Source organism: Chroicocephalus ridibundus, chromosome 22 (assembly GCF_963924245.1).
Source record: "Chroicocephalus ridibundus chromosome 22, bChrRid1.1, whole genome shotgun sequence".
NCBI lineage: Eukaryota > Metazoa > Chordata > Aves > Charadriiformes > Laridae > Chroicocephalus > Chroicocephalus ridibundus.
The window spans coordinates 6,882,821-6,910,588 of record NC_086305.1 but is presented as its reverse complement, the minus strand read 5'-3'; the positions used below and the strand labels follow the sequence as shown (position 1 = coordinate 6,910,588).

Genomic DNA, 27,768 nt, shown 5'->3' with positions numbered 1-27,768 from the left:
GAGGGGGCCGCTGTGGGCAACATACAGGGCTGACAGCACATGGGGAAGGGGTGACAGAGCCCGGAGGCACGGGGGTGAGGACATCCCCCTCCAACATTACCCAGCCACCAGAGGAGCAGGGGAGCCCCCAGTGCTGGCCCAGTGTGGGCCTGGCTGGTGACGATGTGCAGGAGAGCTGCACGGTGCCCACGTACAGGATACCCGGCCTTAAACAACCCCTATTTATTTGCACCAAAGTCTCAGGGTCCCTCAAGATAAAAGCAAAGACAGGGAAAACCCTCAGGAATAGGCCCTATGCTGGGCCAGGGCCTGGGGATGTCTGTGGGGCAGTGCCTGTGACAGGGGACACGACCCCCTGCCCACCCCTGTGCCAAGTGTCTGGAGCCGGCGGGGAGCTGAGCAGCCCCTCATCTGCGATAACGGTAACGCTTGAAGTGGAACCAGAGCTGGAAGATCCCATTGGCAAACTGGCAGCGGAAGCCATGGCGGTGGGAATACTCCCACTCCCGGTTGACGATCTTGAAGGCGATGTCCTCGTAGGGCGGCCCGGCGTGGAAGCGCAGGATGGCGAAGTCCTTGTTGTCCTGGCAGGCCTCCAGGAAGTACTCGGGCGTCGAGCGCTTGTCGATGAGGTCGGGGTAGAAGATGTTGAACTTGTAGCCCTGCACGATCTTCGGGGGGGGGTTGTCGAAGTCGTAGTGGGTCTGGTTGTACTTGTTCCACTCGAAGCCCGTGTGCACCCGGTTGAAGAAGCGGGGCTTGCGGGGCCGGTACTTGTCAGCCCAGAGATAGGCCTTGCCCGTGAGGGGCATTTCCACACTGAACTGCGCCTCGTCCGCGCCCATGCCCTCCTTGGCCTTACGGAAGAAGATGTCATCGGCGCTCTCGGTGGCATCACCTGTAGGGAGGAGGGGTGACATCGGGTCCTGCAGTGCCAGCCAGGCCTGGGCTGCGGGGACGCTGCTGTCAGGCTTGCAGAGGGAAGGAGCAGCAGATGCTGGGCAGGGGATGCGGAGCTGGACACGGAGATGTGCAAGCCGCCCTGCAGACTCCAGGTGGGCAGAGGGCTGAGCTGTGCTGGGAAAACAACCCTTCCCTCTTGTCTGCAGCCCTAACAGGTTGGTGGTGTGACTGGGAGTGGGGAAGGATGTGACGTAGGTACCCACAGGGAACACCGGTGTCTGAGCCCCATCTCCCTGCTCCTGCCCAGGCCACAGCACCCTTTGCTGCCTGGGGCATCCCTGTGCCAGGCCGGCTCTGGATGCGTGCTCCAGATCCAGCTCTCACTCACTCTTTTCTGAGGGCAGCGTCCCCCTCCAGCCCTGCACCCCGAAGCGCACGCACACCCCTCTGCGCCAGGCAGACCGTGAGGCCGGCGGGCACAGGGCCTGAGCGTGGGGCTCCTACCTGTGACCTGGAGCTGCTGCCGCAGAAGCAGCAGCCGATGCGCGTCCTCCTCAGCCTCCAGCACGTGGGCGTCGAAGGGCAGCTCGTTGGTGCCCAGCAGCCGGGGGCTGTACTTCCCTGCATCATAGTCATCCAGGCTCTGCTGGATCAGGTCCTCCTCCATCAGCACAGCTTCCCCCTCTGCCTCTCCTTTGGCCTCTGTGTCCTGCTCAGCCTCCGGCTCCGAGGACGGCCCCGGCTGTACCACAATGCTCTCCTCTGGATCCAGCCTGCAAGGAACAGAGAAGAGAGAACTGGGACGGGGATGGTACCCTTGTTCTCTGCTTTCCCGAGGTCTGTCTAGACGAGGATGCGTTTTCTGTCCCCAGTGCCCGCAGGGAGAGGCCCGGACGGCTGCGCTCCCCAAGGGAAGGGCTGCGTTACCTGTCGCTGGGGGAGGCCGGCTCCTGCTTGATGATGGGGAAGAGCGGTTCGCTCTCCACACCCTGCTCCTGCTTCAACTTGTACAGTTTCTGGCGCAGCACATCCTGGTGCCGCTCCCGCAGCCTGCAAAGAGGAGATGAACCGTCAGGTCCCACCCAGCAGAACCCAGCATGCCCACACTGCCCATAGGTGTGACACCCACCACATCTGCTGGGTTTTGTACAGTTTTTGGGATTAATAACCCTCCAGTTTGGTTCCTTCTCAGAGACCTCACTGTAAACATTGCCACCGGAGAAGAGACCAAGTGTTCAGCCCTTTTCCATGCTTGGGAGAACCAACCATCTCAGAAAAGGTGTAAAACCCCTCCACCAACGACTTTGGGTTTGTGCCTCCCCAGCTCTGCTCACAGCAGGGTCTGCGCTGCCCCTTTCCACAGCCCTGGCCAAGGGACAGTCCCTGCTCTCACCTGGCCCGAGCCATATAAGCCTTCAGCTGCTGCAGCAGGCTCTCCCAGTACCCAATGTCAAGGTTGGGTCCTCCTGCCCGGATCTTGGTCTCGATGCCCTGGTATAGCACTTGCAGCTGGTTGTACGTCTTCCCCTTGAACACGGACTGCACGTCTGAGCTGACCGAGGCATTGACACCATCCCGACGCTCCCCTGAACAGACAGGCAAGGGCGGTCAGTGAGTCTCCGAGCGCTCAGCCTGCTGTCACCCAGGCTCTCCTGGGCTGCACCTGACAGCGGAAGGCTGGATCCCAGCACAGGGAGGCTGTCAGATCCACAGCCTCCATCCAGCAGATCCCAGAGAACCCCTTTGAGCCCAGGTGTGCCCGGCAGACCCTACACCCTGCTTTACCCACCGCTCACACTCCCCTTGACACCCACACCAAGCCCTCCCGCTTACCCGGGCCTCCTTTCCCAGAGGCCTCCAGTTTGCGGAGCTTGGCTATCTCATCCTCTGTGATGATGGTCATGTCCCTCCAGAAGTCCACGTTCTTCCCTTGCTCCAGCTCCATGTAAACCTGCAGGCAGGAGACAAGCAGGACATCAAACACCTGCTCCGCACCCTGGGCAGGGAAGTGGAGCGGAGGGGGCCTCAAGCTGCTGGCCCTCAGCCAGCCCCAGTACAATGGCGGCAGAGCTGGCACCTGGATGTCCTCCACCAGATCCTCCATGTCAGAGACGGTCAGGCCGTTCAGGAAGGTGTAGGGCTCGTGCATCTCCACGGCCAGGTCGTCATCCTCCGCACTGATGTACTTGGCCAGAAGGTCAATGGGTTTTGCCCTCCCATCCCGAATCCGGATCTTAGACCTGGGAAAGAAGAGCGGGACAGTGAGCGGTGCCTGCCATCCTCTGCTCCCTGGTGGGCCCGTCCCCATGAAGCTGCACGCCTACCGCAGCTTGGCCTGCTGCAGGTGGAAGTTGTCCTCCTGCTCCTCCCAGGTTTTGAAGTGCTCTGCCTCTTTCTCTCGCTGCAGCATCTCCAGCTCCTGCTCACGCATCGCCTTCTCCCGCTCTCGCTCCAGGCGCAGCTGCTTCACCTGCCCGGGATGGAGAGAGATGTGAGGCCACTGTGGAGGGGGCACCCACAAAGGACATCCCTTCGAGGACGCAGCTGTAACCCTGCACCCTGAGCTGCCTTGGCTCCTGTCATCAGCCCAAGGCTCCCTGGGGAGCCAGGAGCCATGAGAAAGAAGAGCCAGCATGGGCCAGTGGGGCCGGGGTGCTTGCTGCTCGCTGCCAGCCCTTTGGAGGACAGGGGATACAGGCACAACAGAGTGCCTCAGTGCCATGGCCTGGCACTTGTCCTCCTCAGCACTTCCTGAGCTGGAGTCAACCCCAAGAGAAGCCTTCTCACCCTGGAATAGCAGAAGTCGGTATACTGTGCCCCTCCTGATCCTACAGCCTATGCGCGCCCGCAGTGAGAAGAACAAAGGAGCTTCCAGGTGAGCGACTGAGAGAACTGGGCTGTCCACAGAGTTCTCTGTCAGATGGTGAGAGGGAGGGGACATGCAATCCTACCTTCTGCAGCTCCAGGCGATTGTCCTCCTGGATTCGCTTGTTCCTCTCCTTCAGGTCCTTCTCATCCAGGTGGCTGATTCCTTTCTTTTCCAGCGCCTGAAACAGAGTGGCCAAGGGAAGCTGTGAAACACAGTGACCTCTACAGCCCCTCACCAGCCAGCAAATGCCACCCCATCCACCTGCTTCCACTGCTCCAGAGAGCTCTGATCCTGTCAGAGGTCCCCAAATCTCTCAGAGGTCCCCAGATCTCTCAGATCCTACTCCTGAAGCCCCTCAGCAAAACCCAGGCTCAGCCCAGGGAGGCCACCTGACCTGGCAAGCGCTAACACACCAGTAAACACTGCCCAGCACTCAAGCTTCCAGCAGGTCCGGGTCCCTCTCCTGCCCCCTGACCCACCTCCTCATCCCACACCCCTGGCTACAGACCTCGATCTTCAAGAAAAAGGAGGTAAAACCCCACTGAGCTTGTCAGAAACACCCAGCTACTACTCTAGACCAGCATTTTGCTCTCACATGGCTGCTTTTAGGGCTACAGAGGTTCCCACCTCAAGCAAAAGTCCCCCTCTCCTGACACCCCACTGCTCCTCAGTCCTGTCTTGTCCCATGGCAGCTGCAGGGGCATGATCTCCTTTGAGCAGCCTCCTACAACATGCAGGTGCAGAGAAGAGCTTACTTTGCTCCAGATGAAGGTGCCCAGCAGGTTGTTGTCCCCAAACGGATTGTCGGTGTTGGTGTAACCCATATACTCCTCTCCCCATCCCATCTTCTCCCGCTTCTTCCTCTCCTTGGCCTCCTTCTTGGCCAGCCGGCGAGCCCGTTTCTCCTCAGGCGTCTCCAAGGCTTTCATAAGGGCAGCCTGCTTCTTCTTTTCCTCCTTCAGCCTCAATCGCTCCTGGAGGCTCAGCTGCTGCCCCGTCTCCTCCCTGCCCCGGGAACGTGGCGGGGAGGGAGAGCTGACAGAAGACACGGAAGACTTGGAGCCATCTCTCTTCCTCCGCCGCTCTCTGCTCCGGGCTCTCCTCTTGTCTCGCTCGCGTTCCGAGCTCGAGGCAGAAGAGCGATCCCGGGATCGCGAGCGGTGTTTTTTCTGGCTTTTATAGTGCTGGTCCCTGTTTTTGCTTTTCTTCTTCTTCCATTTCTGTCTCTCATCGCTGGAGTCGGAGCTGGGGTAGGGGGAAAGTCGCGTTTCATTTGGGAAATGGTTACTGGCTCTGCGTCAGACAACAGGCACTCCAGAGCGGAGAGCACCTTTCCCTGCTGCAGATGCGGCGAGTACCGACGCAAGCGCAGCCAGAGCTGCCAGCAGAGCCGAGAAAGCTCAAAGGCGCTTTCATGGCGGCACCTGCCCCCCTGTACCACCCCCTCTCCCCCAGCAAAACCCCCATTCGGGCGGATTTTGTGTCACAGACACCACTTTCCAACCACTCCTTCTCCCGGGTGTATTCAAACCTCCCCTACTCCATGCCTGCGGCCCCGCCCGGGCTCCCCCGGCGCCTCCACCTCAACCAGGCACCGGGAACAACTAGAGAAGCCCGATTCGTCCCACCCGCCCCACCGGGGCCCGTGATTCCCCCCTCAGCCGCGGCCTACCCACTCCAAGGCCCGCTCCCGCCTACCCCCGCGCCGCCGCCCGCATCCCTCTCACCCCGAACTCGGTTCGCGACGACGTTCCCGGCTCCTACTCCGGTATCGCTTCTTCTCCCGGCTACTGGAACGCTCCCGGCCCCGCTCCCGCCGAGGCGAGCGGGACCGTCGCCGCCGGGCCGGGCTGCGCGACCCGGAGCCCATCAGCTGCCGCTCCGCCTCGGGGTCCTTCGGCGGAAGGGCTGCCCGGCGCGTTCGCCTGAGCCGGCCGGGGGCCTCGCCGCGGGTCTGCCCAGCCGCCGCCTGCGCCCTCTCGGGCGCAGGCGGCGGCTGGGCAGACCCGCGGCGAGGCCCCCGGCCCCGCACCCGCCCCTCCCATCCCGCCCCCTTTTTCTTCCTTTTTCCCCCCAAAATGGGGACGTGAGTCCCAGCCGCGAGCGCAGGAGAGAGGAGGCGGAGCGAGCACAGACTACAGTATGCTTTATCACAGAGCCGAGGACAGATAGCATCAATTTACAGTTCTCCGGAGGAGGGGGGAAGAAAAAAAAAAAAAAGGGGGGGGGGGGAAATACCCAAAACCGAGGAAAAAAAAAAAAAAAGAAAAATAAAGCGCTCATGACTTAAACCCCACCCAAAATGAAGAGAAACGTGACAACACCCATGGCATCACATCCCTGCATTCCCACCCCCCCCCCTACTTACATACATTCGTTACATGGTGCGCGCACGGAGCGGACACAGAAAACGAGTGGGAATATGAACATCCCGATAGAACGGAGCCGGGGCTGATGGAGACACGGATGAAGGGAGGTCAGACAGGAGCCCGGTACGCCTGAGGCCTGGCTTTCGCCTCGCCCTTCGTGGCTGGGGGCGAGCGGAGGGGGAAGGCCGGGTGGTGGGAGCCCGGGGCGAGACCTACAAGGGGCTAAAAAACTTCCCGAAGCGCGATTTCGGCACGTATGGCCGAGCCTCTCGCCGCAGAGGCAACGGCAGCCAAAAGCTGGATCCCTCGCGTGAGCATTCAAGGGCTCTACACCATCCTCTCTGCTCTACACCTGCCTGCGAAGAGCCTTTACAGGAGCTCGATGGCGCGCACAAAGAGATGCCGGTTTCCTCTTGCCGGGCCATACCTGGCGGGCAGAAGCCACCTGCAGTTTGGCAAGAGCCCGAGCTGAAAGTTCACCAGCAGCCTGAGCACCAGGGAACATTCCGGGCATTCCAGTGGGGAGGATATGGGGATGAAGGAGAGCGGTGGCACGCGGCTGCGTGGAAACCGGCTGTCTCACGGGGCTGCTCCGCTCAGATCCCGGAGGAGTAAAAGAAACACTCCTTTCAGCGACGGAGAGAGCACGGAGGTTACAGCGGGGACAGCCCCTGCGCTGAGCTGCTGGGCCACTACAGAAAGCCCTGGCAGAGAAAGAACAGGCAGCTGGAGTCCCAGATGAGCAGGAGGGACATCCAGACCAAGGACGGGGTGGTGGTTTTCCTCCCCAAAAAAGGGCCGATGCTCTTTCCTGTGGGCGAGACCTAGTCCTGCCCTCCTCTGACTGCGCGTCCTGCGATGGCGGCGCTGACAGCGCTTGGGAAATGCTCCAGAGCTCCCCGCCACGCTCACGCCGCAGCGCGGAGGTGGGCTGAGAGCCAGCCTTAACCTCCAGGTTCCTTTTAGCCTCCAAGGCAAGGGGAGGCTGAGCAGTTCTCCAGCACCGAGCTAACCCGACCCACAGCAGGGAGCGCGTGCGAGCCCGGAAAGGGGCAGTTTCCATTTCAGATCAATGTCTCCCTAAAGTAAGGTTCCTTCCGTCCCCTCACGATGACAACATTGCTCTAAGCCCTTTGCACGTCCCCTCGCAGCTCTGGTCCTCCGCGTCCAGACCTGCTCGCTCCAAAAGGTTCGGCGTTACAGAACTGCGCAAGGATTGTCTCAAAAAGCCCGAACGCTTGAGGCAAGACGCGGAATGAATATGCTGCAAAAGGTCGGGGTTCCCCCCCCATCTCTTGCGACCAAGCACAGCTCCAGCTTGCAAAGTTCATCCACTGAGATACTGCGTGAAGGTGGGGCTCAGACGCTCCCTGCGCAGAGGCTACGTAGCTTTAGAGACCCCCAAAATGAGGGGAAAGAATAAAATCTCCCGTCAATGATGCTTAAACAATCTTAAACGAGATGCTTGATTGCAGTGGGCTGGACAGTCCTGGCGAGGCTAAACCCACCAGCCCACCAACAAGGTGGTACCAGGGCAGCTGGTTTCTCCCCAGAGCTACGTTCCTCCAGCGCAGCACCCAAGAGCCGCATCTGAAGATGCGGAAGGGATGCGGCTCCCTCCAGCCTCTCTATGCTTGCGGAGGAAAAAAAACCCCAAAGGCTGAATTTTCAGCATTTTGAAGCCTCTTGCTTCCAGCCCAGAGGCAGGCTGTTGGTCTGTGGGTATTGCACTCTTCCCGGCTCCCCTCCGCCACAGCGCTCAGCCCCCGCAGCCCGCGGGGCCCGGCCGGGACTGGCACCACGGGGTGGGTCAGGAGCCGATTCCCAGCCCGCTGCAGGGGCTGGCACGGAGCGCTGCTACTAGCTGGGTGAACGAGCTGTCACGGAGCGACTGAAAGGGGAGAGTTTAAGACTTTTGATAGGTTATTTGGTAAATACGTGAACACACCTAAGGGCAGCAGCTTGCAGGCTCCCCAGCCTGTGCTCTCCAGAGAAGCACACCTTACAGCCTTCGGCGTCTGCAGGCAAGGGGGGGGAAGGCTGGGTCCCGTACTTCTAGGCAAGAAAATGTCAGTTCATGAAGATCCTCACCAAGTTTAGCACATTGCAGAGGGGAAGAGCTTCCTGCCAGCCCAGTTACCTTCTGGGACCTGAATGAACCCATCCCGAGTGCTGCTGTGAAGACAGATTGGAGGGGCTGAGCCCTGAGAGAAGGGTCCCGCTTCCCCACTCCTCTACCAGGAATCCCAAGGACAGTCTGGAGATTGTGATGAGAATAAAGAGATTTTGATCCTCTTTCTCAAGTGAGGCTCACAAAAAACATGAACAAGACCTGGCTCCCTCTGGTCTAAAGGATTTCCTTTCTTCTCTCCGGGAGAAGAAGATGGGATTGCTCGAGTTCAAGACAATGCTATGGCATGTGTCCTGCTGACAGGTGGACGAGCCTAGTCTGAACACTACCCAGTGACACCAAACCCCCTCGCCTAAAGCCTGCAGCCCTCGAAAAGCAAACTCAGACATCCGAAGCAGCGATTTCCAAAAGCAGATGTTACCACAGGCAACATCCCAGGCACCCAGCTTTTTGTCCAACAGAGTCCGTGAACGCAACGCTGCCTGGGAGAGTTAGGTGGCAGAGCCAGACTTCCATTTCTGCCTCCAGTGTGTGCGGATGTGCACGCGCCTCCCTGACTGCCCTGAGGTACGGAGGATACGTGTGAACCCAATGTTCGCGGCCCCCGAGGACTGGGGGGTCGGATACACCCATGAGCATGCGAGGTGCTGAGTGGCTCCAGGAGGACGCAAGTGTCCGGAGAAGCCACACGTGGGGCCAGGCAGAGCGGGGAACTCGCACTCCAGCGCGGCTGGTCCCTGGAGGCGCACAGTTCTCGTCTGTCCGTGCCGGTGTGTCTGGAGCAGGTGGCGGTGCGACAGCCGGTAAGACGAAGCGTGGACTCCAAGCACAGAGGGACGGGGTGACGCAGCAGTGCAGTACACGGTGAAGGCAGAACCCATTGCAACGTCCGGAGGAGAGCCGAGGTGACCACGTCACTGTCGCCAGGAATCGTTTGCTTCCCCCGCACAGTGTTACAGATCAAGAGAAGTCACTAGCGATTTTTTGAATCCAAGTAAATTGCCATGGCTACTTTGGACTACTGTAACATGGGAGCAATTCTATTCAATGGCCTTTAATACATTGCATTTACATAGCACCTTTCATCCCAGGGTTTAAGTGCTTTAACGGAAGTGGGTACTGTACACCCATTAGCACGGGGGAAACCGAGGCACAGAGTGGTTAAGTGACTTGCTTTAGGTCACTCAGCAAAACCGTGGCAGAGCCTGGACAGCCTTAAACCTCCTGACTCCATCAGTTGGTTAGACCACGCTGCTGCCTCGAACGAAGCCACTCCGGTCCCTGCCCTCCCCAGCAACGTGCTCCTACCAATTCTCCAGTGAGGTCTCACACTCCTTTCTGATGCACAAATAATATGACCAAAAAAAAAAAAAAAGTGCAGTAAACTAAATGTTTAAAAAAGCACATTTGTGCTGTCTCTGTGCAAAGATAAAAGAAATAAATACATGATTAAAAAATTAAAAAGGTTCACAGTATCACACATGGATAGGTAGCTACGGTAGTGCACGTCTGGAAAACACTGTGTTACTACCCAGGATTCTCTACACCCAGCTGGATGTCTCCGTTGGGAGCTGCGGGTGAGCGGGTGGTTTCTCTGCTGCCCACGTCTGGGATAAGTAGAAATAAACGGTTATAGTTTTGCTCCGTTCTGAAATGCAGTGCCCGGGATCCTGCAGTGCAGCAATACTGGTGTCAGCAAGCTCTTCCCCATCCCACTGGAACGGCTGCATCAACGAAAAGGGAACACATCGACCTGCAGAGGGAATCGCTGCTCTCTGGGGCTTCTGTGTCTGCATAGAGATTACTGCAAGAGGCAGAGAAAAGAGAGTCAACACCCGAGCACCCGCCCCGCGTTCAGGTCTGAGCCCAGCCAACTCCCCAGAACCAAAACAAGCGTGGAGAGAGAAGGCGGCTGTTTGTTTCGCATCCTCCAGTAACGACAACACGACTGGAGAACTTCAGCTCCCCAGAGCTTTCACTGCACCAAACTATTCAGAACAAGCCACAAACCCTTGCTGAGCAGACGGGGTCTCTGCCGGCGCAGGAGATCTCGCCCGCTGCTACAGAGCTGATCCCAGATTCAGCAGGGCTCTGCCGCAGCCATGCAAGAGCCCCATGCTGCGCAGAGGCCACAGCGGCTCCCTCTGCAAGGTCAGCTTGCAGAGGGAGCGCAAGCTCCGACCTCGACCCACCGGGCACCCGGCACACGTTTCTCGTACACTTACTGTATCGCTCTCCTCATCGGAGACAGAGTGGAGTTGAGCGCTATAGTGGAGCGGGGAGTAAACCCAACTCCTCTCGTCTGTCGGCTGCCAGAGTGGCCAGAGACGGCGGGGAGAATGCAAGGAGAGCAGCAGCAGAGCAGGGAGCAAAGGAGAGAAGAGGAAAAAAAATAAAAGGAGAAAATAAAAAGAGTAGGAAACAATACAGTAAGAACAGCTGTCCACCTGAGGGAGAGAACTGAGCTCAGTGCCAGCTCGCAGCAGAGGAGCCTTCCTCATCCTCAGTTACGTACCTGCTCCCTACCAGCTGGGACACGGGACAGCCCGCCAGCAGCTGACATCGGACACTGCTCCAGCTGCAGTGGGGATGGCACAACCTCTCCTCTTGCAGGGACAGATTTTTAGAGCTTTTGAGATGCCAGGGAAACCTCAGCTCCCTGCCACAGCGTCGCCCCGCTCCAGAGGAACCGAGACACATGGGAAGTGACTGACCTAAGGGCACTGACAGAGCTCTCGGTTCCACTACCCACTCCCAGCTCTCAACCCCCCGTCTCCCAAGCCCTGTGCATTCTACAAGCTGGCATCTCCGGTGGCCAGGAGGGCTTTTACAGTGAAACCTGTTCCGGTTTGCTGTGCCTTCCCCCTTCCCTGCAGGCCAAGCAAGGCAACAATGGGTGGGTTACGACCGTGGTGGATGATGGCCACAGAAAGGAAAGAGTTATCGAAAGGAAAGAGTTATCGCCAGAGTCTTGGAGACAGTGGGGTGATGGGAACAAGTACAACAAAAGGAGGCAAAACACAATTGGATCTTGGAAAGAATGAGGGGGAAGGGGACGTGCGGCGAGAGAGCCGGTTATCACAGCACCGGGCATCGGTGTGACAAAACAGGCTTCTGCTGCCGACACAGCACAGAGAAGCCCAGGCAGATTCAAGGGTTGGTGTCTGCTTCCAGCGTTCCCAGGGGGGACCCACTTCCCCTGCAAACAGGCTCTTTTGGCTCCAGAGGTGATCCCAGAGACAGGAAACTGCCCCCTTTGACTCAGCCTGGGGTTTGCAAAGGAAGAGAAATGGAACTGGGTACTTGGGAAGAAGCCTGGGGGAGGTTCCCAGGCTGGGAACTAAGTGTTAACAGTCTACAATGTACAAGAAACTACAAGAAGCCAGAGGAGCTTTGAAGCACTGGGCTCCGCATGCTGAACCCCATCGGTAATTGCAGCTACATTAGCAGAGACCGCTGGGAGGGAGGGAAGATAAACCTGTGCCTGAAGCTTCTTACGGGGGCTCTGCTAGAGGTGCAGGGAAGCTCAACGCTGCACAAAGCCTGCCCCACATCCTGTTTTCATCTGTCCCGACTGAACCGCGTGCTCCAGCCAGCCTCCTTCAGAGCCTTTTAGGAGCTCAGATGCAAGCAGGGAGCTGCAAAACCCAGCGGGGAGATAAAGGAGCATCCGGTGCTCGGTATTAACCCTCCCGGTGCTGGGGCAGCTCAAGCCAGCCAAGGGGGCAGGAGGAGCTGCTGGGAGGGGTGGCCCGTTTGCCTACAGAGGTGCAGCGCTTTCCTCACGCCAAGGCCAGGAGCACGTTACTGCCACTGCTTCCCCGTGCGCCCTGCCCGATGACCTCCCCCCTGCCTGGCACCAAACTGGCAGCTACTGGGAGGACCACGCTATACAAATGCTTGTGCCGAGGCTCTGAGAGCACTGCCATTACCCTCCGAGGACATCAGCTCTCCCAAAGCCTGAGAAGGGAAATATTAAAACCTACAGCACTCTGAGCCCCGCATTCAGCCCCTCAATGCTCCACTGCCTCCCTGCACCTTTTGGAAAGGAAAACACTCACTGCTCACAGAAAACCTCCAGAGAGGAGGGAGCACCTTGGTGATGCTGAGAAGGGCTGGAGAGCAGAAACCATTCCTAACCCAGCAGGAACTCCTAACGCATTTGGCTTTACGAGCTGCTCAGGATCCCAGCCACCAGAAAGAGGACCAGCCACAAGCCTAATAGAGATTATATCCGCAACTGGAATTTTAGCAGCTTCAAAACATCCTAATGGTCCCTTCGGAACGGCATCTGGCTTCCTGGGCCAAGGGAGCAGAGTCTAACATGACCTACAGAGGCCGGGTGCCTCTCTGTCCAGGTCTGGTGCTTGCAAGTTTGTCCAAGGGCTGGGTGACACTGCAGCCCATCCCACGGCAGGAGCTGTGTCACCAGCCTGCAGAAAAGCAGGGCAGAGCATGTGTTTCTGCAAAATCCCACAGGGAGATCCCGTTTGTGTGATTTCCATATGCTTCCCCGGTTTCTGCTGGGCTGGTTCCAAATGGCCGCAGAATACAGAGCCACAGCATCCAAGGAAACGCAGTGCTGGCCCCAGTGTTTCAAAGCTGCAGCTCTGCTCCCCTACGCGCTAGCGTGTTCACTTACAATCCCAGAGGAAAGCGAGGTGGTTCGGAGTCTGCGCTGGCGGGGAGAGTAAATCCAGTACCTCCCATCTGTGAACTGGATGGCCCCAGGGCAAGTGAAATGAGAAAGGAAACAGAGGGAAAAAAAGGATGATGTGAAAGAGAGGATGAAAGAGAAAGCAAAAAACAAGGGGTTGGGCAACTCCAGGCCTGAACGGACCAGCAGGCGGGAAAGCCGTGCGTGGGAAGAGCAGCGCCCATGCCCTGCCACAGTCTCCGCACTTTTATTCCCCTGTAGGTGAGCAGGAGGATAAAGTGCTCTCCTTTCAGGAGCAGACTTCCAAAGATCAGATCAAAGTCCCCTGGGACAAATCATCCTCTGCACACAGCATCCCTTCACCGACCATCGCCCCTGGAGCACTCTCCTGCAAGAGAGCAGCCATGGACCAAGCCCCCCTGCGCTCTGGTGCAGCCTCAGTCGAGCTCCAGCTCAAGTGGTTTTCCAAGGAGAGCGCCCGTGGGAACCCAAATCAGCTTTTCCCTTCATCCCAGCAGTGACAAACACTCCACAGCACACGACACACATTTAATGCAAAACTCAAGGACTCAGATGAAGTATGAAATGCTGATGAGCAGTCAGTCACGCTCTCTGTGAGCACACACTGCACACAGATGGTTTCCTCCGGATAGGGAGGTGCCCCTCAAGTTGGGGGGAGCGCATATGCTCAGGGACAGGGAGGAAGAGGAGCTGACCCTTGCTAGAAGACACTTGCCAGTGGAGCAGGCAGTATCTGCAGGCAGCTTGCACACAGCTGCCATCCACAGGCAAAGAAAGAGCAGCCGGTGTTAGAGGGAGCTGTTTGCGTTTCGAACGGCATGCATAAAAACCCAAACAGACAAGCTTTTAAAATGGAGCCGATTCCTTCCACAGCTCCCACAAGCCTCGGAATGACTCGGCAACGAGTGAGCAGCTCTGCAGCAGAGTCATGCAAGCACAGGGAAAGGCAAAACACTGCCATTTTTAGGTTAGCCTGAAGGAGCTCATCACAAGGGCTCAGCTCATCTCCATCGCCACGTAACTGACAGCACCGAGGCGGAGCCGGGCGCCTCTTTTAATGAGAAGGTTCCAGCGCCCAGGCACGGAGGAGAGCTCTCAGGGGTCGGACCCTCAGCTCCGCTCCGTGACTCCACCGGGCAGGTACGCGTTTGCTAAAAAACTCTTCTCTGGTCTGCAGAAGCTGCTCAGACATTGCGAGAGCTGCCTGAGGAACACAGCGCCAGGCTCCACAGCACTCTGCTGCCAACCAGCAACCACCTCACTTACTCCCTGTCTCAGCACTAGATTTCCACTGCATCACCTAACGCCTCTGCCTGCAGGGAAAGGAAAAGCCAGAGTTCACCAGAGCCCAAGGTCAGCCCCACCGCAACCACCTCCCTTCTGGCTCTAGGCCACTGCGGCGCGTTTGTTTCCAGGAAAGCAGCCGGGCTCTGTGCCTGAGGAAGGAAGAACCTCTCAGTTGCACCGACATTCACCTTGGCTGGTCCCGGGAGTGAACACGCTGGCCTAGATAAGCCCTTCAGCACTTGTGCTTGGAAGTAGAGCAGCACACCTACAGCTACATCCACAGCACAATGACACCCATTTGAGCCCCACTAGATGCTGTCTTGAGTTCTCCAAGGGTTAATCCAGTTCCCTGCATTCAAAAACCCATCCAGCGTTAAGATCTGGAGGTGCTCAACACGAAGACGGCGTGGGGCAGACGCTGCCCCACACCCAACTGCCTGAAACAGAGACTGTTACAGCCTCGTCCAGCCTTTCCCCCCACACCCCTAATGGGCCAGGAGGAGAAGGTATCTTACAAAGTATATGTCTGTGACTGGCACGTCATCTTCATCGGAGGCCTGGCTGGCTGGTTCGGAGGCCTGGCTGGCTGTCTCCACCTCTATCGTAGCTGCTGACGTTACAACGGCACAGGCTGAAGAAGCCGCCTCTCTGGAACGGGGAAGAAACAACAGTTGTAGTCACTGTGATCAGAAGAGGCACAAACAAGACTGTATGATTTAGTACAGAGGAGCTGAAGATGCTCCACTGTCACATCCAGAAAGATCAGGTCAGCTCAGCTTCAATGGGGGAGCACCTGTCTCTCTTCAGGAAAGCTGGTGCCCTACAAAGTCAGCCCCCAGCACAAGTTGCCACCGACCAAATGACACCGGGCAGGCTCTGCAAAGCTGCCCAACGTTCCCAAACACTCACTCTTTGTCATCTTCTTTGGGAGCGACGATCTCAACGTCACACTTGGGCTCCAGCTCGACACTGATCTGCTGCAGCTCCTCCTCAACCCGCACCTCCTCGTGTGACCTGGAAACCAAAGACAGAGGCCCAAAGGCTCAGTTGGGCACTAGTTATGCACAGCCTTCAATTTTAGGTCAGCCTGAATCAGTCCTGAGTCAGCCCAGCCTCTCGCACTGCAGCCTCCCACAGGACAAGCTGTGCTGGTCGCCCCGGCACGCGGCTGCCAGGCGCTGGCGGCACCAGGCTCCCAGCACAGCCCGAGCTGTTGACTTCGGCCCAGAGGAGCCACCAGACCTCCCAGGATTGAGGATGTGGATAACCAAAACTCCCAGGCAAAAAGAGTCCGTCCTGTCAGGCTGCACTGCTCAAGACTAACGAGGTGGGAAAAGAGGACAAGAAGAAAGGGATTAATTAGCCAGGGCTGCAGAAAAGACGGGCAGTGTCAAACGGAGTACGGGAGGAAAGAGGAAAACTGGCCTCTGGGGAAAACCTGTGTCCAGAGTTAGCCCAGCGTTATCTATCGACTGCACAAGGGCCAAACCCTCCAACCTCTTCCGAGACTCCCAGAGCCCCAAAGCTGCTCAAGCGCACTCCAGGGTTAACGTCAGATTTATCTGCACGCTCAGGAGCTGTTTGTGACACTCGTCAATTTAATACCTCATGCTATTAAAGTAATTGCTTGTGCTAGCAGGGCTGGTTCCATAGCCCTCGTGGGAAGGAGGAGAGGGAGCTTGCCAAGTCCAGGGCACGGTCTCGAGGACGGACGAGCTCCGGACTTGTCGGCAGCACCATCCTGCCCTGGCTGGGAGCCGGAGCCAGCAGGCGGCACTCCTGTCCAGCTCGGTGCCGGGATCTCGCTCCTCTCTTCCTCGAAGGGGTGGATCTCAGGAACCCGGAGGGAACTCCCCAGCAGATTTAGAATAATCAGAGGTGTGACACGTTCTTGAGCAAATTGGATAAGGTCTTTTTCATTTCAGCTCAGGAATGTAAATTCATGCTTTAATAACTTTGTTCTTGCACCGGCTTTCACCAGGGGATCGCAGAGTGCTCTACAAATCCACAGGTCCCTGCTCCCCTGGAAAAGGGCACACTGAGACGCCGGCACCAGAAATGGAGAAACTAGGCAAAAAATAGCAAAGGCGGCCACACTTGCGTGCGGTGGTTGTAGCTGTGGCGAATCTACGACAGACAGATCTACTTCTGACCAAGTCGCTAAGCTCCCCGTACGGCCCAGGGCCAGTCACTGTGATTCACCTGACCTATTTCTGGATGAAATCGCATCCGACAGCAGCTCCCTCCATTAGATGCCAAGGGAGTAACTTGAGTGAAGTCACTGCATTTTGCCGAATGGGTCCCACCACCGCTGCCTGAGATTAAGTCTCCAATTTTCAGCAATCTCACACAATGGTGAGGTGCTTCGCAGGTGCCTGACACTTCAACGAGTGCTGCAAATCAACAGCAGGTAGGTCCTCACCCTCCAGTGACAGGAATTTACCAAGCCTCAGCAACACGCAGCATCCAGAGGTATTTTCATTATGAAATACCACACAAAGGGATTTTTTTTTTCCCACGGTGTACGTGGTCTGAAGCTCAGCAAATCACTAAAAGCTAAGAACGAGGGGAGATGTAAGACTAAGACAGTGCAAACCCTCATCTTCCAAAGTCCTTGCCTTCCTGTGAAGCGCCAAACACCAACTGCAGGGAGAGAGGACGTCAGCCTGCCCAGCAGCTCCTCTGGCTACGGCACATCCCAAGACCGAGTCTCGGATGTGCGTTTCAAAGTCTGTGCCTACAACACTTACACGGTGTCCTGGAAAGCCAGGGCAGAGTCGGCAGCAAACACAGGGTCCTCATGCAGATCACGCTGACACAGGCGCTGGGGTCATTTTTAGTGGTGCAAAAATATGCAAGATAATTACGTGATATGAGCCTCTAAATCCGGACATCCCTATGCAGCAGGGGATTTTTGTCCTGCCTTGCCCTTGGCTCTGAGCCACCTATCACCACAGGAGGGGTAAAAAAAAAACCACCCTCAAAGTACCCGAGTTTCTGAAAACACGGGAAGGTTCTTCTCTGGGGTCTAAGGGTGCTCAGTGCCTCGCAGCCAAAGCCCTTTCCCACATTCACACCCGCCGCAGCCAGGCGGCAGGAGATGCACGGAGGGACATCTCTTCTCTTCCTGCTGGTGAGGCTCATTTACCCAAAGCGGGACGTAAATGACCTTCCTCGATTCTGGTGCTGGTTGGGTGAGTAAATTTGGACAACTCAGTCCTTTGTAGACTTTCCTGGGCCCTTTCCCATCAAATAACAGGAGTGATATTTAAGATTCCTTGCAAAGCACTGAGAGATCTGCTTGTAAGGAAAATTCCGTGTAAGAAATGGGGATCATTTGATTGCGAGCGGCAGCTCAGCACCCTGCCACATACACGAGGTCTCTGTGCAGCAGCGCAAGAAGAGATGAAACACTTTTCTCACCTGCCATCCTGCCCTGAGGAGTGTGTGCGCCTCCTGCAGAAAGAAACCAGAACAGTAGATTCTGAGGAGCGATTTAAGACAGAAATCCTACACTGCCCCCAAATCTAACTCCCCACCCCATGAGGGAGATGTTCTACTTAACAGCTGACACTTCTCCCAGCAATAATTAATCCCATCAAAGCTGTGTCGTCTTGCTCCCAGGAGAGATTTAATTAAAATCGGTCATTAGCATTCCAGAGCATAGGGCAGCCTGCCGAGATGTGCAGCACGAAGAGGAACGGCAGCCGCCTGCCGGCAGTGGGAGCAGGGGACGGACGCTGTCCTCACCTGTACCTGGGCTGCTCAGAGGTCTCCGAAGGGGATCGCTCAGGAACAGAGAGAGATGTTGAAGATAGTGTCGTGGCTATGGAGGCCGTAGTAGCTTCTTCAAAGGAAGGAGGTGTGCAGGGCAGCAGGTCTGGCCTGCCTGCTGGCCCGGAGCGGAGGGCAGGAGAAACGCAGGAGGAAAGAGATGAGTAGGTCAAACACCAACACCTCACCTACACCAGCCCTGTGCGGGGCTGTTCCACCACCAACCCCCGCACACCCTCACTGGGACCGGTCACTTAAAACCACAAACAGGCGAGAAGTTGAGCTGGGTTCACGAACGCAGCAGCTTCTCCCCAGGCATCCTCTAGAGAGAGCCAGTAAGCACCACTGCCAGCAGGACAGACAGCAGCTACAGGAAACGTAACGCCAATGAAGGCATCTCACTGGTAAACCAAAGCTGGATTAAAGGCTTGGGTCGCCAGAGATAAATATCCAAGTGAATTAAGAGATGAATCGAGTGCTCACTGCTTCGTACGGGTAGAAATCTAACGCCTACTCACTCGAGAAGCCTGTCCTTCACCACTCTAGCCCAGAGGGACGTGATGAAAAGGCAGCACGGAACCAGGCCATTCGGGTTTTTTTCTAATAGCAACGTCATGCCCCTTATAACTGTCCAAACGCTGTCACTGGAGTCCTGCACTTCCCAGTGCGTTCCTCGCCTTTGCTTTTTTTAAGGGTGGAAAATTCAACTTTGTGATCATTTTTGGGCTACGACTGCTGGCGCCAGTTGGCAGCTGCTGCCTTGCAGCGGTGACGCAAGCGACCATTTGTACTGCAGAACCACAGCGTGCTGCAAAGAAGGGATTCGGTCTTCCCCGATGCAGAGGCGCTGCTTCCCCAATCAACTAACCGTCGGTGCTGTGACAAAACAATATACTCTTACCTTCTCCCCTGTCCTGGTTAAGTTTAGCACCTGCAAGGCACAGCAAGACACGCGATGAAGAGCTGTCCCTCGAGGAAGACATGTGGTTGGTGCACAGTGGGGAACTTGACGAGAACAGGGGAGGATCCTAAGGAACCGCTAGGAAAGAGGGTAATGACACAGCCAGCAGCCACCGAACGAGAGCGTTACCTTCATCGTCAAGCGTGGGGTAACTCCTGGCCGCACGGAGATCATACTGCGTTTCGTCCTTTTCAGAGGGGAGCTGGCTGGCTGAGAACGCTGCTGTTGGACCAGCCGTCTTGACAGCGAGCAAGGCACTACGCCCTTTCTTTGAGGGAGATGACTTCAGAGCTGGACGAGAAGAGTGAAAGAGAAGATGAAATTGCCACCGCCACCAACTACTGTCCCACTAAAGGCACTTTTCCCTCCACAGGGAGAGGCCTCTGCCCTCCGACACACACGCACGGGCTCTGCAAGTGCCATCTCCACAGGGCTGAGCCTGCGTCAGGCTGCAGGAGAGCTCCTGGGTGGGAGTCTCAGCAGAGCAAAGCCAGCCGTGACAAACCGAGGGCTTTGCAGTTCCCCAGCTTTGCTCTGTATTACGGCGGAAAAGCCTGCTCAGACTCTGGCCCAGAAAGCCTCCACGTGGACTGAAGCAGCAAGACGGAGATAAGGCTCTGCCTCTCCCACTCCACACGGGCAACAGCTCTCGGACGAGGTACTTACAGGAATTCTTTCGAAACACCGTGTTGGTCATGAATTTGAAGAATCTCTCTGCATAAAAGCTGGGTCTGTGTACTGACACCGTGTCCTACAAAGGCAAGAAGCAATTGTTTAATTTTAAAATTGTCCCTCAAGGCAGAATTTCTATAACAACCGACGCAGTCTTTTTTATTCCAACATTTAGCACTGATAGAGCCTTAAAATGGAAAGGCTTAGCTGAAATGATCTGATTAATGCTATAAATAAGCCTGAAGCATTGCCTTTGATTTGATTGCATTTGATTATACTCTTGCTGTAATTTTATAATGGATTTTGGTGATTTTATCCCTCTGTAGACTTCCTGGATTTTTCAAATATTGGCCTGATTACACAGATATGATTTGTTCTGGCTTTGCTGGCTGACGTTCAAAGCACACCTGGACACCTTTGCATACGACACGGACACCAAAAATTCAGCACAAGGTCTCCATACATTTCAAACATTTTGCACTTTTTGTTTAAAAATAGTAAAACCGAAGCTATCTCTGCTTCTGGCGTTTGACTGTGCTACCGTGACTTGGCATCTCCACCTTTCCTTTGCCTTGTTATTTAAAGGAAGCTAGGATATGCCATGCTGAAAAAAAGTTTCCACATCCAAAGTTGCTCTTTCGTTAAATACGCACCTGGCGCTGCAGGAGACAAGACAGCAGGGAAACACCGCCAGGGATTTATTAACAGATAGCTTACTGAAGTGGAAACACAGTCAATCACCAGAGAGAGCAAACGCAGGGCTCCGACACGTACACGAGTGCTTGCGCCTTGCGCGTTCAGCTCCTGGTGTCGCGGGGAGAAGGAAAATGACAGATGGGAGCAGAGGAGGAAAGCCGGTAGCACGACAGCTAAACACGCGAGGAGGGGGAGTGAGCAAGAAAACCTGATTGGGAATAAGCGGCGCTACACCGCCGTGGAGGCACAAGAGGCAAGAACTATTCCTTTCATTGGCTTCCACTGTGCCAGTTCGGGCACTATAAATAGCGCGGTAATCGGCACCAACTAGAATAAACGAAGCCAAGGCAGGTAATCCTGCCGAGGCCTGGCCAGTTCCTGCCTCTGCACAGGCACTCACCCCGTCATGGACAAGGGCCTTCCAGGTATGTTCTAGCTTCTTGATGAACCTAATTCCAGGGGAAAAGGGGAGAGAAAACGAAAGAAGAGCGATTCAGGCACATAACTCTGTATCAAAGCCACCTTTCACAGCCCGCACAGGAGAGATCACTGAGCTGCTAACGATTCCGCCTTCATCCGGCGTGTAGCCAGGAGAGGTCAAGCCGAGCACAGCGGCATCTCTGCAGCGGGGTCAGAACTGCCTGGGAGCCCTACGGGGAAGGAGAAGCTGGTCTGGAAGAGGGGCAGAAAAACACCTGGAGATGCGCTACCCATCCGAGGCACAGAGCCGGGGAACTTCTTTATAAGCAGCTCATTATGTCTTAGAAAAATGGTTCTGTGTCACCAGCTGTTTTAAGGACAGGATAAAAATCCACAGCCCCCAACACGCATCGACAGACAGCTTTAGGCAGCCTGCCCACTCATTAGCAAACTCTTCAGGAGAGGAAAATCTTCCTGCTTTCATTCAGTATTAAAATAGATGTTAAGACACTTAAAGGGCAGACTGCAAAGTTACCTACCTGTACGACTGAAGGATATCTATTATCCCTACGTGTAGCAGGAGACGCTCTCCTTTGCCGTTCACGGCTGGGATTCCTCCCATCCTGCAGGTAAAACAAAGCCTCAGCGAGTGCACCCCAGAAAGAGCAGCTGTAAAACCCCGAGAGCTGCGGAAGGGCAGACAGCGGCACTGACAAGAGGGCTCCGATGGGGTGGTTGGACACAACGCAAAACCTGCAAAGCCGCTTTCTGCACGGCCATGGGAAGTCACCTACTGACCCAGGCCACCTCGCACAAGGTGTCCCTGGGGCTGCCGCCTGCATCGCCAAACACCGGCCATCAGGACAGGAACCGCGTCACGTGGCAACGGCTCTGCCTGGGCCGGAAAGCACCACATCGTTTTTTCTTAGCTACAGGGTATTTTATTCTGGGGATCAGGTTATTTATCAGGTCAGTGTGAGCTGTCTGCCTGTTAGGGCAGCAAACCTTTAAGAACAAGGGTATTTGCAGTCCCATCCACGCTAATATCAGTCCTGCCAAAAGTGCAGCAAGCACTAGCACCAGCACACAACAGAAGCACGCGGTCTCAGGCAGGCCACTGCAATTAGTCATACGACTTGAAAGAATGGAAACACCAAAGTATTATCCTGGCTCCGCCGTGACTCACCCTCCATCCATGCTGGAGCAGCTGGTTTCAAACAGCAACAAAGAGCAAACCCCCCGTTTGCGAGCAAGCTTGGTCCAGAGAGGCAGAGTCACAAGGGCCGCCTGCAGCCCGAGTGTCACAGATCGGGCATGGCACAGGACAGGATTTGGGCAACCCCCCCCTGCCCCCAGCTCCACCAGTTACTCCAGCGCTCGGCTGCACTGCTGTGTGCTAATTGCACTGGGATGCACTCAGGGTACTGTCAGGGATTCCAAAGATGGAGTGATGGAGAACAAACGCCAAGCTCCTAGGGACAGGCTGATCCCCACTCCAGCACTCGGATGCTGAGCTAGAACTGAGCTAGTTTCATCTCCCCAGAGCACAGGAGGATGTTTAGAGGCTGGTACAGGAGCTGACAACCTACAGACTGGCCTAAGAAGAGAGACCTCTGTGAGCCTGGAGTCCTACACAAATACTCCCCGCCCCAGATTTCCCCTTTCTCACCACACCACGTTACCGGCAGCAATACCACAACCCCCGGGAGAGACGCCCACTCTGCTCACATGAGCCGCAGTTCGGGATCTACTACTCCGGCCTCCACCTCTGCCCCTCCCAGCAGCGCAAGAGAACCCGGTTTTCACCTACGTGTCGTCTGTGTCTATGGACTCCCCCCGGGCGGCCCCACCCTGGATGGACTCCATGGCCGTGGAGTAAAGTGCCTTCTGCCCCACGGGACGCTTCTCATCCGACGTGCTGTGGGCTCCCTCAGACTGTCGCTCCCGTTCTTGCTGGTCTATGTTATGAACCCCGAGCAGGAGGCTGTAGTCCATGATTTTAAAACTTTCCAACACCTACAGGTTAGCATTGAGTTTAAGAACAAAGACAAAATATCAGGCCAGCAGCTCAAATCCAGCACAGATCTCGAAGCACGGAACAACCCATCCACATTCCCACTAACAACTCCTTTGCCAGAGCCTGAATGTTTCTGAAACAATCATCATCTCTGGACTTGACAGCACAGAGTTTGGCCACCCCACAACCAACCCAAAGGGCTGAAGGCTTGCAAATAACACCGTCGTACCATGTATCTGCTGCACCCTGTATGGGAAAAGCGTATTTCGTCCCAACAACCCAGCTAACAAGTGGAACAGGCTCCCACAATTTGACGCGCCAGGCAAAGGAACACAGCCTTAGTCCTCAGGGGCTGTCATGCCATCCAGCTCCGCTGCTTCGCTTTCAGGGAGAAGGGCAGTAGAAGGGATTTATCCTGCTTTGGAGTTAGCAGATTAGCAAGGTTCTCAACCGTTTGCTCTTCCTCCTCATGCTCGAAAGGCACCGAACTTCGTGAACCCCCTCCCCAAGACGCGGCCCCTCCTTACCAGACAGTCTCGTTGCAACGTTTTCACCAATGCACTGAAAGTGTCTGCATCCAACATCAGGCCCTCGGGCATGTCTTGTATGAAGTCTAGATCCTTGTACGTAGGGCTGGACTTTTCTTTTTCCTTCTTGGATGCCCGGCGTTTATAGGTTGAGCCTTTCAGGTCAAATTTCAGGTGCATTTTCACCACGCGAGGCAGAATGTTGTTCATCACGACCACGCGGATGTTTTTGCCCCCCGATTGCACACAATACAGTCCGTAAAACTTCGGCAGCAGAGTGCGTGGGTTCTGGTTCAGATTCTGCGGCAGGGGTGGAACAAAAGCATGGCGAAAGGTCATTTTGGCAGAAAACTCCTGCCACGTTCAACACACGGCACGTTAACAGATCTTGGAGCAGTCAGGCTAGGGGTTCTTCACCTAGAGATTTTCTGAACTTTACACAAGAGCTCACTGGACGCATTTGATAAACTCTTGCATTTCAGTGGCTTTAGGACCTGAAAATACCACTTATGCCTTGAATACAGGGAATGAGATGTTCAGCACTCTGGGCAAATAACCAAGTCCGGAAATTCCCCGCTTTCCCCATCAACAGCAGCTAAAAAAGGGAAACCAAACTGGGAGAGAAATAAACACAATAAGTGGGAACTTCAAGTTTAAAAATAACAGCTATCTTCATCTCTTCAGAAGTGTCGGAAATCAAGAGCCATTCTACGGCCCAGAATAAACCAGGGACACGGTATTTTTTAAACAAAACAACATCAATTTTCTGCTCCTTTTGCAGAGTTGCTTTATAAAACCCAGTTGGCCAGAGAGCACGGATATCCTGATCCGCTATCATCTCCTTTTTTTTTTTTTTTTTTAGGCAGCGGTATTGTTAGGAATGACATGACAGGCACGATTTGCTTGTTCAGCTTTGGGGAAATTTGGGAAGGCAACAGAATATCTCTGCACGCTACGAAAGGAAGGAGAGAGCTGACAGATTCTCTGACAGACGGCAGAAGCACGACCGTATTAAAATTTCATGCCCCTCCTCATCTCACCTAACTGGGCACGGGAGCGAGCCCTCTTTGCGAGCGCGCTCTTCAACACGGCGCAAGACGGAACGCAAACGGCACTTGCCCGGCTTTAAGTAACTGAGGATGCGACCACTCTGCTCCCTTCCCACCGCCTCCTTCCACACCAGGTGGGTTTCCCCAGGAACAGCAGAGAGAGCGCGCGTCAGCACCACAGTAACCCACAAGTGGCACGTAACTCTGCACCAGACAGGCCAGGTCGGTTTAATCCGTTACGCTAATTGCTAGCCAGGACAACAGCGCAACTCCAGTCCCATTCCAAATCCTCCACCTGATTTACTACGTGCGTTAGGCAAGAGGTGGCACTTTCCAAGAAAGCTCATCCTGTCCAGGAACTTGACTGTGACTTGCAAAAGCAAGCGACCGGCTCCCGCTTCCACACAGACACCCAAGGCCCTGTCTCACTTCGGCAAATTTTCCCCCAGTAAAGATTGAAAGGGAAGTATTTTCATAAAATCGGCGTACGATCACAAAAATCAAACCCACTGCAACACGCATGCACACAGATGGGGCAGCATTAACATCGCTTGCCATCATCACCTTCTCCTCGGCACCTCCATGGTAGCTCTAACAGAATTTCAGTGCCTCCATCTATCGAGTGGACCCTTCACCACAGTTACACAGGGAGACAGCTCTGGTTTACGCGCCAAAGCGTTGGGTTTGGTTCTGATCTACTACTTGTGACCACATGCAAGTCCTCTGGGTCTCAACATATTGCCCTGCCAGGCCCGAGATTCAGCCAAGAGCTACCTGCAGCAGACTGGATGTACAAAACTGACTGGTACCGCGGGAATCTTCAGCTTGGGACTGAGCCAGGACAACCAGCAACTGCCTTCGGAGCAGCTCTGTTACACAGCGGATACGGGAGATATCCAGGGACGGCCGCAGTTTCCCCACAAAACCAAGGTGGTTCTGTTACCGCAGTCATCACCCCGGAGCCAGGCTGAGGCAGACGCACGGCGCCAAGGGAAGAAGAATGAACCAGTGCTGGCGAAACGACACCCAGAAACACACATCTGGGAAGCCATTTTCAGGCCAGAACATGCCTACGAGCTATGGCACAATTATCTGCCTTACCTGACAGGCTGAGAGAGTTGGGTTGTTCAGCCTGGAGAAGAGAAGGCTCCGGGGAGACCTTGGAGCCCCTTCCAGTCCCTGAAGGGGCTCCAGGAGAGCTGGGGAGGGGCTGTTTGCAGGGGCATGTAGCGACAGGACGAGGGGCAATGGTTTAAACTAGAGCAGGGCAGGGTTAGATCAGACATGAGGAAGAAGTTCTTTACACTGAGGGTGGTGAGACACTGGCCCAGGTTGCCCAGAGAGGGGGTGGAGGCCCCATCCCTGGAGACATTCAAGGCCAGGCTGGATGAGGCTCTGAGCGACCTGATCTAGTTCAAGCTGTCCCTGCTCAGTGCAGGGGGTTGGATGGGATGGCCTTTAGAGGTCCCCTCCGACCCAACACATTTAAAAAAAAAAAAAGTTTACCCCCAGAGTCTGCAAGTAATTGGCGGGATTTGTGCTTCTGGGCCTGGCTTTGAGACATGCTCTTGGTGATGTCCCCAGCACAGGGCGGGCAGGCCACAGGAGACCCAGGCTGGGGAGGGGGGGGCCTGCCCCGGGCAATGCTTTGGACGGAAAAGCTGCCACCGCCAACCCAAGTCGGGTCCGAGGCGCCGGGCGATACGCACCATGTAGTAGCCAGGAAGGAGCTTCTGTAGAAATTCAGCTTCCTTGTGCATCACAGTTTTTATGATGAATTCATCGTCGCTGGTGACATAGAAGAGGGAGCCGCTGGCACCAGGGTTCGACAGCTCTATCAGAGGCTCGTTACATAACGAATACTAGGGAAGAAAAGGAAAGAAAGAAAAAAAAAAAAAAAGATTATTTTTAGCCCCCGCTCATTGCGCGTCGAGTTCTATGCCCTTGAGGGCTTTCCCCAGCACGCTGCCTCCCTAGAAGATTAAGGGGTAGCAAAGCTTAAGTGAAAACTATTTTCATTACAGGTTAGGTCTAAGCGGCAAAGCTGATGGACAATTTACAATTAGAGACCGAGATTTCAGTTCAGAGCACCCCAACTGCTGAGAACCAAGCTAATAATCTGCTTTCAGTAACATCCAAGCTCCATAATGACATCTTGTATTTTCCCACTGTGCATGTATCACATTTAGGCTTTTTTTTCAGCATGTTACCGCAAGCGCCGAGGGAAAGACAGGATTTTAAGAGACATGACAGTCTGCTCAGGGTTCCCCGTATCACCGAGCTGGAGGGAACGCGAGGCACCGGCTGTCCTCTGGCCTCGTGCTCCCCTGTGACACGAGGATTTTTACAGCCGCGTCTCACCCCCTCAATCCTGATAGAAACCCAGGAAAAGGATTAGACCAGGTGCCCAAAGGAGAAGAGGGATCGGCACTGGGTAAGCACAGCAAGGGGTACCGCACCGAGAATTGAACCGGGAGGACACTTCTAGCCATCAGAACTCAAACAGCAGGTTCTCAAACGAGGAAAAAAAAAAAAAAAAAAAGGCAACAGGGGGAAAAAAAAAAAAAAAGAAGGAAGTGCAGGCAAGCACATGCCCTTTGCAGGTAAGGGCCAACCCCAGGGTAACCGCGCCGGTTGCGTGGGTTCAGGGCAGCACCACGTCAAGAGCTGCCACAGCAAGAGGCAAGATGGGGAGAGGGAGGTAGGGCGTGCAAGGGACACAATCAGAGCAATAAATTAAACGCTCATCATTACGCACTGAAAACAGCTTTCAGCCCTGCACAGATTAGTGATCCAAGTCTTTATCAAGTTAATTATCTCATGCATAATTAAAGGCATTTGCTGCTGTGGCAGGCAAGAGAGAAGCAGGGGAAGCAGAAGCAACAAATCAGAGCCGCGACCTTTCCAGGCTCTTTGCCTCACCCAAGTTTTGAGCCACTCATCAAATCAGCTGCCATTATCTCGGATGGCACAGATGGGGACCGTGTTACTGTCAAACCGTGCAATGGCAGAGATTTGGTTCCGCTTGTAGGTGTTCAGCTGTGATTACCCCTACCTACAGTTCAACTCGGGGGAAAAAAGGGGCTATTAAAAAAGGGGGAGGGCGTGCGCTCGTTTGGACGTGTTCCCTTCCCCAGTTCAACAAATGTCCTTTTCTAAAGAGCAGGACGTCACATACATGCAAGGGATCAAATTCAACCCCAACGTACCCCAAGCCCCAACAGCTTGTATTACTAGGTATTTTAAAACCAGCCTTTCCAGCTCTGAGGAGCTTTCTGAGCACAAGAACAAGCTGTATTTTATTCCGTCTTTGTAAGACGATTAAAATAACTACACTCGCGTCGCTCTCGAGTGAGTACACAAAGAAAAATTCCCATCTTTGTCCTCAGAGCCCCAGGGGACATTACAGGGTTGC

The 27,768-nt window shown here is 55.2% G+C and overlaps 2 protein-coding genes across 10 annotated transcripts in view; both read right to left on the bottom strand.

The window, feature by feature from the left end:
• Positions 1-206: 206 nt before the first annotated feature.
• Positions 207-5,667, bottom strand: CACTIN (cactin, spliceosome C complex subunit). Of its 2 annotated transcripts, none has more exons than XM_063358201.1 (10): positions 5,500-5,667; positions 4,528-5,017; positions 3,855-3,950; positions 3,228-3,373; positions 2,981-3,143; positions 2,737-2,854; positions 2,297-2,489; positions 1,831-1,953; positions 1,408-1,700; positions 207-898 (listed from the first exon to the last, which is right to left on the bottom strand). In XM_063358201.1, exons 1-10 carry the CDS (start codon positions 5,640-5,642, stop codon positions 408-410), a joined length of 2,256 nt encoding a protein of 751 aa, XP_063214271.1. In that variant the 5' UTR covers positions 5,643-5,667; the 3' UTR covers positions 207-407. The 2 variants fall into 2 exon arrangements, with proteins under 2 accessions (XP_063214271.1, XP_063214273.1); XM_063358203.1 differs by having other exon boundaries at positions 1,408-1,676.
• A 354-nt stretch (positions 5,668-6,021) lies between these two features.
• PIP5K1C (phosphatidylinositol-4-phosphate 5-kinase type 1 gamma) overlaps positions 6,022-27,768 on the bottom strand; it is a 52,929-nt gene continuing 31,182 nt past the window's right edge. For 2 of the 8 annotated variants that reach the window (XM_063357714.1, XM_063357722.1), the window contains exons 6-19: positions 26,063-26,215; positions 23,305-23,604; positions 22,571-22,776; positions 21,300-21,383; positions 20,741-20,789; positions 19,639-19,723; positions 19,102-19,263; positions 18,913-18,942; positions 17,988-18,126; positions 17,661-17,693; positions 15,147-15,251; positions 14,753-14,885; positions 10,498-10,581; positions 6,023-10,076 (exon numbers count right to left, since the gene is read on the bottom strand). In XM_063357714.1, coding sequence (XP_063213784.1) covers positions 10,074-10,076; positions 10,498-10,581; positions 14,753-14,885; positions 15,147-15,251; positions 17,661-17,693; positions 17,988-18,126; positions 18,913-18,942; positions 19,102-19,263; positions 19,639-19,723; positions 20,741-20,789; positions 21,300-21,383; positions 22,571-22,776; positions 23,305-23,604; positions 26,063-26,215 — 1,566 coding nt within the window. In that variant the 3' untranslated portion in view covers positions 6,023-10,073. The other 6 variants (XM_063357716.1, XM_063357721.1, XM_063357719.1 and 3 more) reach the window with 6 other exon arrangements.